Here is an 11,996-nt window from a genome sequence, read left to right on the forward strand (position 1 = left end):
CACTAAGTCTAATACAAGAGAAATCTATTAGGCAAATGTTAAAGTTTAATATCATAAATATTGTCATTGTAATCAGTAAAGCGTTATACAAACAACTTAGTTCCATGTTTTCAAACTTATCAGATAGATGGTCTTTTGTGGAAGTTTATCTTAATGTTTAGTATCATAAACATCATCATTAGTTAATTTTATTCAAATTTTTTAATAGAACAACATAATTTCTAATGAAATATAATGATGATAGAACAGTGTATGTCTTTTAAATATGTAATTTAATATAGATCTTATTTTTAGTATTATGTCTCCAAAGAGATCCCAAATGCATTGTTTACAAAAAAAAAAATTATATGAATGATCTAACTATAATTGGATAGATTTGTCATAATACAATGCTATAATGAGAAAAAAATGAACGTTTGTCATTCTATAAAAAAATATATAATCGATCCATTATTCCATGCCATTTGTGTGACTCAAGTTGTCTATAATGCTTTTTAGATGATGGATAGTCTCTAATTTAAGCTAATTAAATGTCACAAATACTCTTAGTTTGCTGATACTATTATGTGTCACAATTATTATGAATACATGCGTGAGATTTCTCCATCATATGGATCAAAGATTATCGACCTTGGTTTTCTACATTATCTAAATTATAGCATTTTAGGTTGACGGATTTAAAAAAAATAATCAATCATACCATTACACTTTGAGGTGTTTTTAGAAAAAGTGGCCAATTATAGCTTTGAACATTGAGTTTTTGTTGAATAGTTAATTGATCACACACACCATGATCGTTAGTTTTTTTTAAACTAATCAGTTATAACATTGTGCTTTAAAAGATTTTACGGTAACTTTTATGGCTTCTTACTAACTGAATTAATCAGTCATTTACATTAGGTTTTGGTCTACTAAGCCAAAAGATTGGTATTATAGTTTATTTTGATAACAACTTTTATGAAAAAATTATAATTTACAAAAGAAATCGGTGATAATTTATGAAGTGAGAAGCCATATTGATCATTCTTTTAAACTTGTAATTTAATGTAGATCTTATTTTGAGTATTTTGTCCCCCACATCGAAAGTAGGATGCTATAAAATAAAGTAAAGTTGATCAATTGTTTTACATCCACATTCCAAGTCACTATTGGTTACTTGGCAAAGCATCATCAATTGTATAGACATTTGTATTATATAAAGAATGAAAGATAATTCATTTATCGGTCAACCTGTCCACCAGACGGTTATAACACTAGTTATAATGGTTGAGAATGAAAGCTAAAGAAATCGGACGGCTGAAAATCTAACAACGGTTATCCACTCACCGCTGTTAGTAATAATAATAATTAGTAAGAAAAATGTAAATAACTTGCTACTATGGATAAAATTAATTGAAGTATATAATTTGCTACTATTGAAGTATAAAATTAATTGATACAAATCACAAAATACTTTGCTATTTGTCATGTTGAAGATGAGGTAATTAAGTCCTATTCAATGTGTATCCTTTTAAACTTGGGTATTAATTAATTAATAACAACAATACATAAAAAAATTTAAAAAAACATATTCTATATATAAAAGCTTAGATAAGGCACAACAACCTTTGATCTTATTTGTTCTCACTATTAAGTTGCTCGTCAAAATGATGAATAGAGAGTTGGAGTTACAAGCAATGGAATTTTATTTACTGCAGTAGCTCCATCGTTCTCTGTCATATCAATACTTGTAGGGCTTGATTTAGAAGGAATTTGCCAATTAAAGTAGTATAACATTTGAGCAAGAGCAGACTCGATGGAAATCAAACAAAAATTAATCCCAGGACACATCCTCCTCCCTGATCCAAATGGGATGGACTCAAAGTTTGTACCCATGAAATCAACAGAAGAGCTGTCGAATCGCTCTGGTTTGAAACTTTCTGCATCATCCCAATATTCAGGATCAACTGCACATGCAAAAGCGTTGACAATCACTTTCGTTTTCACTGGTATATCATAACCATCGATTTGACAATGCTCTCTACATTCTCTTGGAAGCAACAAAGGTAGAGGAGGGTGAAGCCTTAAAGTTTCTTTGATGATGTATTTGAGGTAAACCAAGTGTTCTAAGTCGCTCTCGGTGATTTTGTTCTTTCCCTTAAATGTTTCTCTCACTTCTTTTTGTGCCTTCTCCATCACGTTAGGGTTTCTCATCAGTTCTGTCATTGCCCATTCGATTGTCATAGCACTTGTATCGGTGCCTCCGCTAAACATATTCTGTGTGAATAAAAAATGTTAGAAAGTCATCAAATGCTCTATTATCTATATATTGCATTAATTGTACATGCATGTACAAAACTAGTAGTACTCTGGTTTTCTTATTTTGATTCTTTAATTAATATTCGATCAAGTTACCTACTTGCACACTGAGTCAAAGCATTTCATAATATTTTATTTCTATATGAGTACGCATACTTTACCACTCTTGGTATCCGAGTTATCATAAGCTAGTAGGGTTAAAGAGATAGTCTGATTTTTAAAGATATGTATACATACGTATACATAAAATTCCTTACACACATATGTATACATACATATAAAGAACAAATGGAAGTTAGTTATGCCATGATTTTCATAAGTCTATAATAGAAAAATGCATGGGGCGCATTAACAAGCAGTATGTAGTGTGTATCACTTGATAATTGACCTGTAGCATAATTAAATGTTTCGTTGGTCTCTTTAATACTAATTTGTGACTTGTGAACACTGAAAATAGCATGATGCTTCTGTCATTTAATACTAAAAATATATTATCTTAATTTATAGCGATATTAATTAAATGGAGATATACTCTCATTTTGGCAGCAAGAAAAATCAATGGATATGCATTGTGAACGCAAGAGGTACTCCATGTCTTATAATTATGATGCTGGTGGGAGCATGATTATTGTGTGAAGTGATGCAAGTTAGCAATACTAGTTAGAGGAAACAAAGGTTACAAATTTGCAAAGTTGCAAAATTTGAAAAAGTTGTTTCGCTATAGTAAAGGAGAGGATACTTATACTTTATTTCAAATCTAAAACTTTAGATTGAAGTATTAATCAAACTTAGTTAAGGATATATATGAATACCATGTTGAAATATTTCAACATTGGAAATTCTATATATGGAAATATTATAGCAAAAGACTAACAAGTATCATGTCTTTATGTAAGACATTATAAATCGTGTCGCATATGCTTCAGATATAGGATTGATTGCATGTGCTATAATATTATCATGTTATAAATTTCCAAATGCCTAGGGCATTAAGAAGGAAAAAAGACTAGAACTGGATATGACTAAAGCTATTAAACAACTGTCAAGGACGATCTGAGGTTTACCAAGGATTGGTTGCTTGTGGATAGTTGGAAGTATAGTAATGAATGGACCATATTGATATAATTCTGAATAGATAGGATTCTATTAAGAATGGGTAGTCATAGGGCAATTATGGAAAAGGTTCCATAATGGGAGTTGGATATCGAGAATCTATGAGTAAGTTAGAAACTTTTATGCAAAAAGGATGTTCAAAGAAATTCACCTTAAATATGAGACTTCGCTTCGATGGAATTGGTCCAGTAACCAATGTCCAAAGGGAATACTTTGTAATGTATTTTGCCAAGTCACTATGACTTTTGTGCATAGTCATTACAAAAGGATCACTACATATAAGCTTAGAATCTAACAGATTACAGTAAGTGGCAAGGACTTGGTATTCTTACACTTACGATAAGGATTTGGAATTGTGAAATGAGTGTCATTGGAAATGTTTACAATTGATCTTTTTCACAAAGTAAGGATCATAGATAAACATAGTGTGCATGCTTCGAGCATGGGATGACTATTGTTTTAATTCAAGTCTTTAGTTGATTAATCGAAACATTATACAATGAATAATGTGTAATCAATATGGTGATTAAATAAAAGGTGTTTTATTTATATTCAAAAGTTTTGAGACCATATTGGATTCGATTATTCTTGTGTTTCAATTTGCATGTTTTGACTTCCCGAGTAACTATGTTATTCAAACTATCCACAGTCGATCATACTTTGGAAGTAGGTATTGAGGCAAGACTGTCATGAATCCGTCTGTAGATTGTCTAAAGTGTTTTAGACATAGCACAAGTTTGCTGCAGTGTTCATGAGTACTTCTGGAATAAGATTCGAGTATTGGATTAAACCCATGCTCATCTGAATCACTTCATGGATTTTATCACGAGTAATTGTGAGACGATAATATCTTATATTCTTGAAACCAAGACATGTGAGTTGTAGTTTACAAGTCCGTTGCACATTGACATATGTAAATGCACCAGTAACTTGGTGTTATAAAACATATTGTTGTATGTGATTTGATGAGTAAGTACAAGCAAGCATTTGAGTCGAAGTTTATCCATTCCTTTTACCCAATGTGGGATAAAAGTGATATCCGTGGGCCCCTCGATGATTTAGTGATGACAACCCTAAGCGCTTGGCCAAGCCTGGACTGATTTGATTTGTTCAATTAGTCGGTCGTCATAAATTGGAAATCGGGAAACAACACATGAATAGAGAGAATGATTATAATCAATGTCTCAGTTCATACGATATATAGAATGGAGGAATATATGATCCCTTATCTAATGGATTCGTCATTGACTAGCTCAGAGTTCGACAACGGCTTTTGAGAGCTATGATTGCTAGTCGGGATTTTGGAGTCATTCTTGCAATAATAGTTATTAGATTTATCCAAGTGGGAAACTGTTGGATTAGGTGTCTAAGCCCATAACTATATTTGGTATGTACTTGACCCGAGAGTAGCATGGTCCATTTGGGTTTCCTTCACCAGAACAATCTGACAGGATGGATATTTGAGAAAGAGGCTATTTATGATTTAATAATATATTATAAGTATAATATATTAATTGAGAAATTATAATATTTAATTAGTATTGATCAAGATTAATTTGGAATTAATTTAGTGATCAAAAGAGACTAATTAAATTAACAGGGACTGATTATGTAAATCAGTGATATATATTGTTTGGGCTATTGATCCATGATGGGCTAAGTTTATGTAAGTATCCATGAAGAGTTAGCCCACATGAGATATGGATCATAACCCAAGTGTATGGATTAGGGTTTACCCATGACTCTTGGAATCCTATAATATATATGTGTTATCCCTTAGCCAAAATTGATACCTATGCATTCTAAGAGAATCATAACCGATTTGAGTGTGTCTAGCCTCTCTCTACAAGTCTTCCTTTGTTCATGGTGTTTGTGAACCATTTGAGGCATCACACTTAAGGTGTTAAGCTCTTGAAAGGCCAAAACTACAAGCTACAATAAAGATGTATTATTCTAACTAGTTTTATGATTCATGTACCAACATTGTATGCTAGTTGTAGGCTTCATGCTTTGGAAATTTTATTGCATGTATAACTAGAGAAAACTTAGATCCAAAGCTATTAGGGTTGTATGTGCACCATAGGAGTGTTATAGTACCCAAAACCCAACAATAAGGAGCTTAAATAAGGTCCAAGACCCTTAAATAAGGTTTGGGTCTGATTGGAGTACGCCTAGCATACTCCGAAGAGCACACACGACCATCCTGGTCAGTACGCCCAGCGTACTCCGAGGTACGCCGCTCGTACTGCTCTCTTCACTAGTACGCCCTACGTAACCTTTGTGTACGCCCCGCGTACCCGACTAAACCTTAAAACCACCAAACTTCTGAAGGCCATAACTTCTTTGTTATAAGTCCATTTCCAACGATCCTTATATCCATGGAAAGGTAATGAGAAGCTCTACACTTATATTAACTCATACCATCCTTAAGACGTTCCGAACAAAAATCCAATTTCCACAAAATCCCGAACTGACACTTTACCGAAATACCCTTATGCTCTAAAACACGAACCGAACACCCGGATCACTTCAAATACATCGCTCGCACCTAAATGAGCCTAAATCTCACCTTTTCAAAGGCCCTAATCCTTATGATGACCGATCTTCGGGCTACAACCTCGAATTAGGAATCGATTCGGAACAGGGCGTTACATAAGTTGTTTGATAAAATTGATCAAAAAAACTATCCAAACAGGATATGTATCATACGTATATCTTCATTTTCGAACATTTAGTGTCTATTATTACAATTCGGTTTTCAAAAGTTTTTGCAATTCGGTTTTCAAGAGTCAAAACATTTAAAAAAACTATTTTCTTGACTAGGTTATTTTAGTTGATTTGGCAGGGTGTTTTAAGCCTTTTGACATGATTATTTGGAAACAGAATCCAGTTATTTGAATATATGAGCTCTGCAATGGAAATATGCTTATAGTATTTATCGGATGTCCACACTCTCGATCAATTAAAGTCTCTACAAGAAACCCACTAAGTCTAATACAAGAGAAATCTATTAGGCAAATGTTAAAGTTTAATATCATAAATATTGTCATTGTAATCAGTAAAGCGTTATACAAACAACTTAGTTCCATGTTTTCAAACTTATCAGATAGATGGTCTTTTGTGGAAGTTTATCTTAATGTTTAATATCATAAACATCATCATTAGTTAATTTTATTCAAATTTTTTAATAGAACAACATAATTTCTAATGAAATATAATGATGATAGAACAGTGTATGTCTTTTAAAGATGTAATTTAATATAGATCTTATTTTTAGTATTATGTCTCCATAGAGATCCCAAATGCATTGTTTATATATATATATATATATATATATATATATATATATATATATATATATATATATATATATATATATATATATATATATATGAATGATCTAACTATAATTGGATAGATTTGACATAATACAATGCTATAACGGGAAAAAAATGAACATTTGTCATTCTATAAAAAAATATATAATCGATCAATTATTCCATGCCATTTGTGTCACTCAAGTTGTCTATAATGCTTTTTAGATGATTGATAGTCTCTAATTTAAGCTAATTGAATGTCACAAATACTCTTAGTTTGCTGATACTATTATGTGTCACAATTATTATGAATACATGCGTGAGATTTCTCCATCACATGGATCAAAGATTATCAACCTTGGTTTTCTACATTATCTAAATTATAGCATTTTAGGTTGACGGATTTAAAAAAAAATAATCAATCATACCATTACACTTTGAGGTGTTTTTAGAAAAAGTGGCCAATTATAGCTTTGAACATTGAGTTTTTGTTGAATAGTTAATCGATCACACACACCATGACCGTTTGAGTTTTTTTTAAACTAATCAGTTATAACATTGTGCTTTAAAAGATTTTACGGTAACTTTTATGGCTTCTTACTAACTGAATTAATCAGTCATTTACATTAGGTTTTGGTCTACTAAGCCAAAAGATTGGTATTATAGTTTATTTTGATAACAACTTTTATGAAAAAATTATAATTTACAAAAGAAATCGGTGATAATTTATGAAGTGAGAAGCCATATTGATCATTCTTTTAAACTTGTAATTTAATGTAGATCTTATTTTGAGTATTTTGTCCCCCACATCGAAAGTAGGATGCTATAAAATAAAGTAAAGTTGATCAATTGTTTTACATCCACATTTCAAGTCACCATTGGTTACTTGGCAAAGCATCATCAATTGTATAGACATTGGTATTATATAAAGAATGAAAGATAATTCATTTATCGGTCAACCTGTCCACCGGACGATTATAACACTAGTTATAATGGTTGAGAATGAAAGCTAAAGAAATCGGACGGCTGAAAATCTAACAACGGTTATCCACTCACCGTTGTTAGTAATAATAATAATTAGTAAGAAAAATGTAAATAACTTGCTACTATGGATAAAATTAATTGAAATATATAACTTGCTACTATTGAAGTATAAAATTAATTGATACAAATCACAAAATACTTTGCTATTTGTCATGTTGAAGATGAGGTAATTAAGTTCTATTCAATGTGTATCCTTTTAAACTTGGGTATTAATTAATTAATAACAACAATACATAAAAAAAATGTAAAAAAAAACATATTCTATATATAAAAGCTTAGATAAGGCACAACAACCTTTGATCTTATTTGTTCTCACTATTAAGTTGCTCGTCAAAATGATGAATAGAGAGTTGGAGTTACAAGCAATGGGATTTTCTTTACTGCAGTGGCTCCATCGTTCTCTGTCATATCAATACTTGTAGGGCTTGATTTAGAAGGAAGTTGCCAATTAAAGTAGTATAACATTTGAGCAAGAGCAGACTCGATGGAAATCAAACCAAAATTAATCCCAGGACACATCCTCCTCCCTGATCCAAATGGGACGAACTCAAAGTTTGTACCCATGAAATCAACAGAAGAGCTGTTGAATCGCTCTGGTTTGAAACTTTCTGCATCATCCCAATATTCAGGATCAACTGCACATGCAAAAGCGTTGACAATCACTTTCGTTTTCACTGGTATATCATAACCATCGATTTGACAATGCTCTCTACATTCTCTTGGAAGCAACAAAGGTAGAGGAGGGTGAAGCCTTAAAGTTTCTTTGATGATGTATTTGAGGTAAACCAAGTGTTCTAAGTCGCTCTCGGTGATTTTGTTCTTTCCCTTAAATGTTTCTCTCACTTCTTTTTGTGCCTTCTCCATCACGTTAGGGTTTCTCATCAGTTCTGTCATTGCTCATTCGATTGTCATAGCACTTGTATCGGTGCCTCCGCTAAACATATTCTGTGTGAATAAAAAATGTTAGAAAGTCATCAAATGCTCTATTATCTATATATTGCATTAATTGTACATGCATGTACAAAACTAGTAGTACTCTGGTTTTCTTATTTTGATTCTTTAATTAATATTCGATCAAGTTACCTACTTGCACACTGAGTCAAAGCATTTCATAATATTTTATTTCTATATGAGTACGCATACTTTACCACTCTTGGTATCCGAGTTATCATAAGCTAGTAGGGTTAAAGAGATAGTCTGATTTTTAAAGATATGTATACATACGTATACATAAAATTCCTTACACACATATGTATACATACGTATAAAGAACAAATGGAAGTTAGTTATGCCATGATTTTCATAAGTCTATAATAGAAAAATGCATGGGGCGCATTAACAAGCAGTATGTAGTGTGTATCACTTGATAATTGACCTGTAGCATAATTAAATGTTTCGTTGGTCTCTTTAATACTAATTTGTGACTTGTGAACACTGAAAATAGCATGATGCTTCTGTCATTTAATACTAAAAATATATTATCTTAATTTATAGCGATATTAATTAAATGGAGATATACTCTCATTTTGGCAGCAAGAAAAATCAATGGATATGCATTGTGAACGCAAGAGGTACTCCATGTCTTATAACAGGCGGAGACATATGTACGTACGCCCTTCAAAATTAAGTATTGAAATATATCCTCCTATATTTTCTTTTATTCTATCATTTTTTTCTTATTCATCCTCATACTCATATTAAATGGATTAAATGGTAAGATGTATCATATTTAATGAAAGTAGTAATACACTTGTTAGTTGTTACCATTCAAAATATGTTGGAAGATAGATAGAATGAAAATATAAGAGAATATTAATTTATCGAATATATAATCATAAAATTCAATTATAAGTAGAATGAAAATATAAAAGAATATTAATTTCTCGAATATATAATCATAAAATTCAATTATAGGAAACTTTCCAAGCAAACCATAACCAATTATAAATTTATAAGATATGTATAAAGTTAAAATCTATATGTTTTATTACGACATTACAATGGAACTAAACCCGGTAAATTGGTATTCAAAATCTTATCTAATGTCCATCACGTCATCTATCCAGGATTTGTTAATTTATGGATGTCACACAATTGAAACTTGATAATAATAGATAATGATATATGTCACAAAATCGTTTAAAGATGGACTTTAATAATTCAATAAAAAAAATTATTCCCCTATTTGTATAATTGCTATTGTGTCATATCAACGCAACAAAATATTTATAGTAGAAATAAAGTCAACGAAAACTTACCACAAAAACAGCTTTGATGTTGTCGTCTGTGATAGGGAACTGTAAGCCACCGTTCTCTTTGATGGTGAGAAGAACATCAAGCAGATCGTCTTCGGATTCTTTGTTACTTTGTCTTTTGATTTTCCGTTCCTCAAAGATTTCCTCAAAAATCTTATCAAGACTCTTGTGAAGCTGCGTCAGCTTGGATTTCAATCCAGAAATGACCGAAAGGAATCCAAACTCAGGAAACAGATCTGCAACATAAAACCCGCTCACCAATCTCCCCAACTCATCCACAACTTCGATCAATACATCTTGTTGTTTACAGTTACCACCAAACGAAGATTTGCACACGATGTTGTTGATCATTCCCGTTACCTTATTACGTAAGATCACCGGTTTTCCGCAGGTCGATCGAATGAACTCAATGAAATGGTCGGCCTCTTGTTCCCGGAATCCACTGAACGACCGGACTTTCTTGGCGCTTAAAAGTTCAACGGTGATCATCTTCTTCATTTGTCTCCAGTAATCACCGTAAGGGCCAAGAGCAACGTCGGAGCTCCCATACAACACAATATCGGCCACAAGTGCATACGGACGGCTGGCTAGTGCGAGATCGTTGGTTTTGAAGACTTCTTTGGCTAACCGAGGTGACGAGACGATGATGGCGGAGATCTGGCCGAGTTGCATGTGCATGATGGGACCGTATTTCTTGGCTAAGTCACGGAATGCATGGTGCGGCAGTGCTCCGGCGATCTGGTGGACGTTTCCGATGATGGGTAGTTTTGGTGGACCTGGTGGGAGGTTTATAGATTTTGAAGCATTGCGTTTTCTCTTAAGAATAACGAAGAATGAAAGAATGAGAGAGGAGATGAGGACCAGGAAGGTGATGTCGAAGTCCATTGTGGTGATCGAGAAGATGATCGTTGGTGTATCTGTATTTATAGTGCACCTGCAAAACGGGTGTAAAGTGTAAACCCTTTGTAATTTGTGGCAATCACCTGACCTAGTCAATAATCATGTTGCTTTTAGTTCATCCGTTGGATTATTATTATTATTATTATTATTATTATTATTATTATTATTATTATTATTGTTGTTGTTGTTTCTCTATTTATAATAATATCATTTTACCATTTATTAAAAATATATATTCGTTTGATCATACTATTAAAAAATTAAATAGATGTAATAATTAACGAATACGTTAAAAACTTCAAATGTAAAGGTGTGAGCCAATCTACCACTGTTTTTTTTTTCTTATTAAAAATATATTGTTATATAATTTGAAACTTTTCATTAACAACACTCTTTAAATAGTTTTAAAACTAATTAGCAAATGAGAAAACAAAATGTTAGCAAACACAACTCCATTTATTACTAACATAAAAATTACATGTTTCAATACAAAACTCTCTTAGAAAAAAATGGGTCTAGTTTTAGATTCGATATTTGTTATTATTAAAAGTAATATATATATATATATATATATATATATATATATATATATATATATATATATATATATATAGAAGTGGGTTCGTGTACAAATGAGATTAAGATGTGAAAATGAAAAGAACCAATAGGAATTAAGCATGTGTATAGGAGTAGTTTTTTTTATTTCACACGTAATGTATTGGTTTTTATATTTTATTTTATTTAAAAGGTTATAAATGTAATTTATCCATGTAGTTATCTATTATGAATGTAACCGGCGGTGAATGTTGATTAGTCGGTTTTCAAATTGATGTAACCGTTTATTCGTTGTTGTATGAAGATCTACGTTTTTGTTATTTCAAAATTTATTCTGAGTTTTTCTTTTAAGTTTTCTCTACTAATAGATTATGTATTTATATTTTATTCAACATAATGTTTGCCTTTAAAGCTTTGTTAGATGCGAAAGTTAACAGGAATAGGGTAAGTTCGCATTCAAAAGTCATGAAGAAATTTCCAATTGCATCTCAGAAAATGGTTTCCAGGAAGAAGG

General features: G+C 31.7%; 1 protein-coding gene across 1 annotated transcript; it reads right to left on the bottom strand.

Moving 5' to 3' along the window:
• Positions 1-1,572: 1,572 nt before the first annotated feature.
• On the bottom strand, positions 1,573-10,952 carry LOC145124925 (cytochrome P450 Tp9025-like). The gene is made up of 2 exons (XM_079060407.1): positions 10,031-10,952; positions 1,573-2,256 (listed from the first exon to the last, which is right to left on the bottom strand). The coding sequence occupies exons 1-2, from the start codon at positions 10,910-10,912 to the stop codon at positions 1,642-1,644; spliced, it is 1,497 nt and encodes a 498-aa protein (XP_078916533.1). The 5' UTR covers positions 10,913-10,952; the 3' UTR covers positions 1,573-1,641.
• Between the last annotated feature and the right edge of the window lie 1,044 nt (positions 10,953-11,996).

Source organism: Lactuca virosa, chromosome 7, assembly GCF_052849685.1.
Source record: "Lactuca virosa cultivar CGN04683 chromosome 7, Lactuca_virosa_CGN04683_v6, whole genome shotgun sequence".
Taxonomy (NCBI): Eukaryota; Viridiplantae; Streptophyta; class Magnoliopsida; order Asterales; family Asteraceae; genus Lactuca; species Lactuca virosa.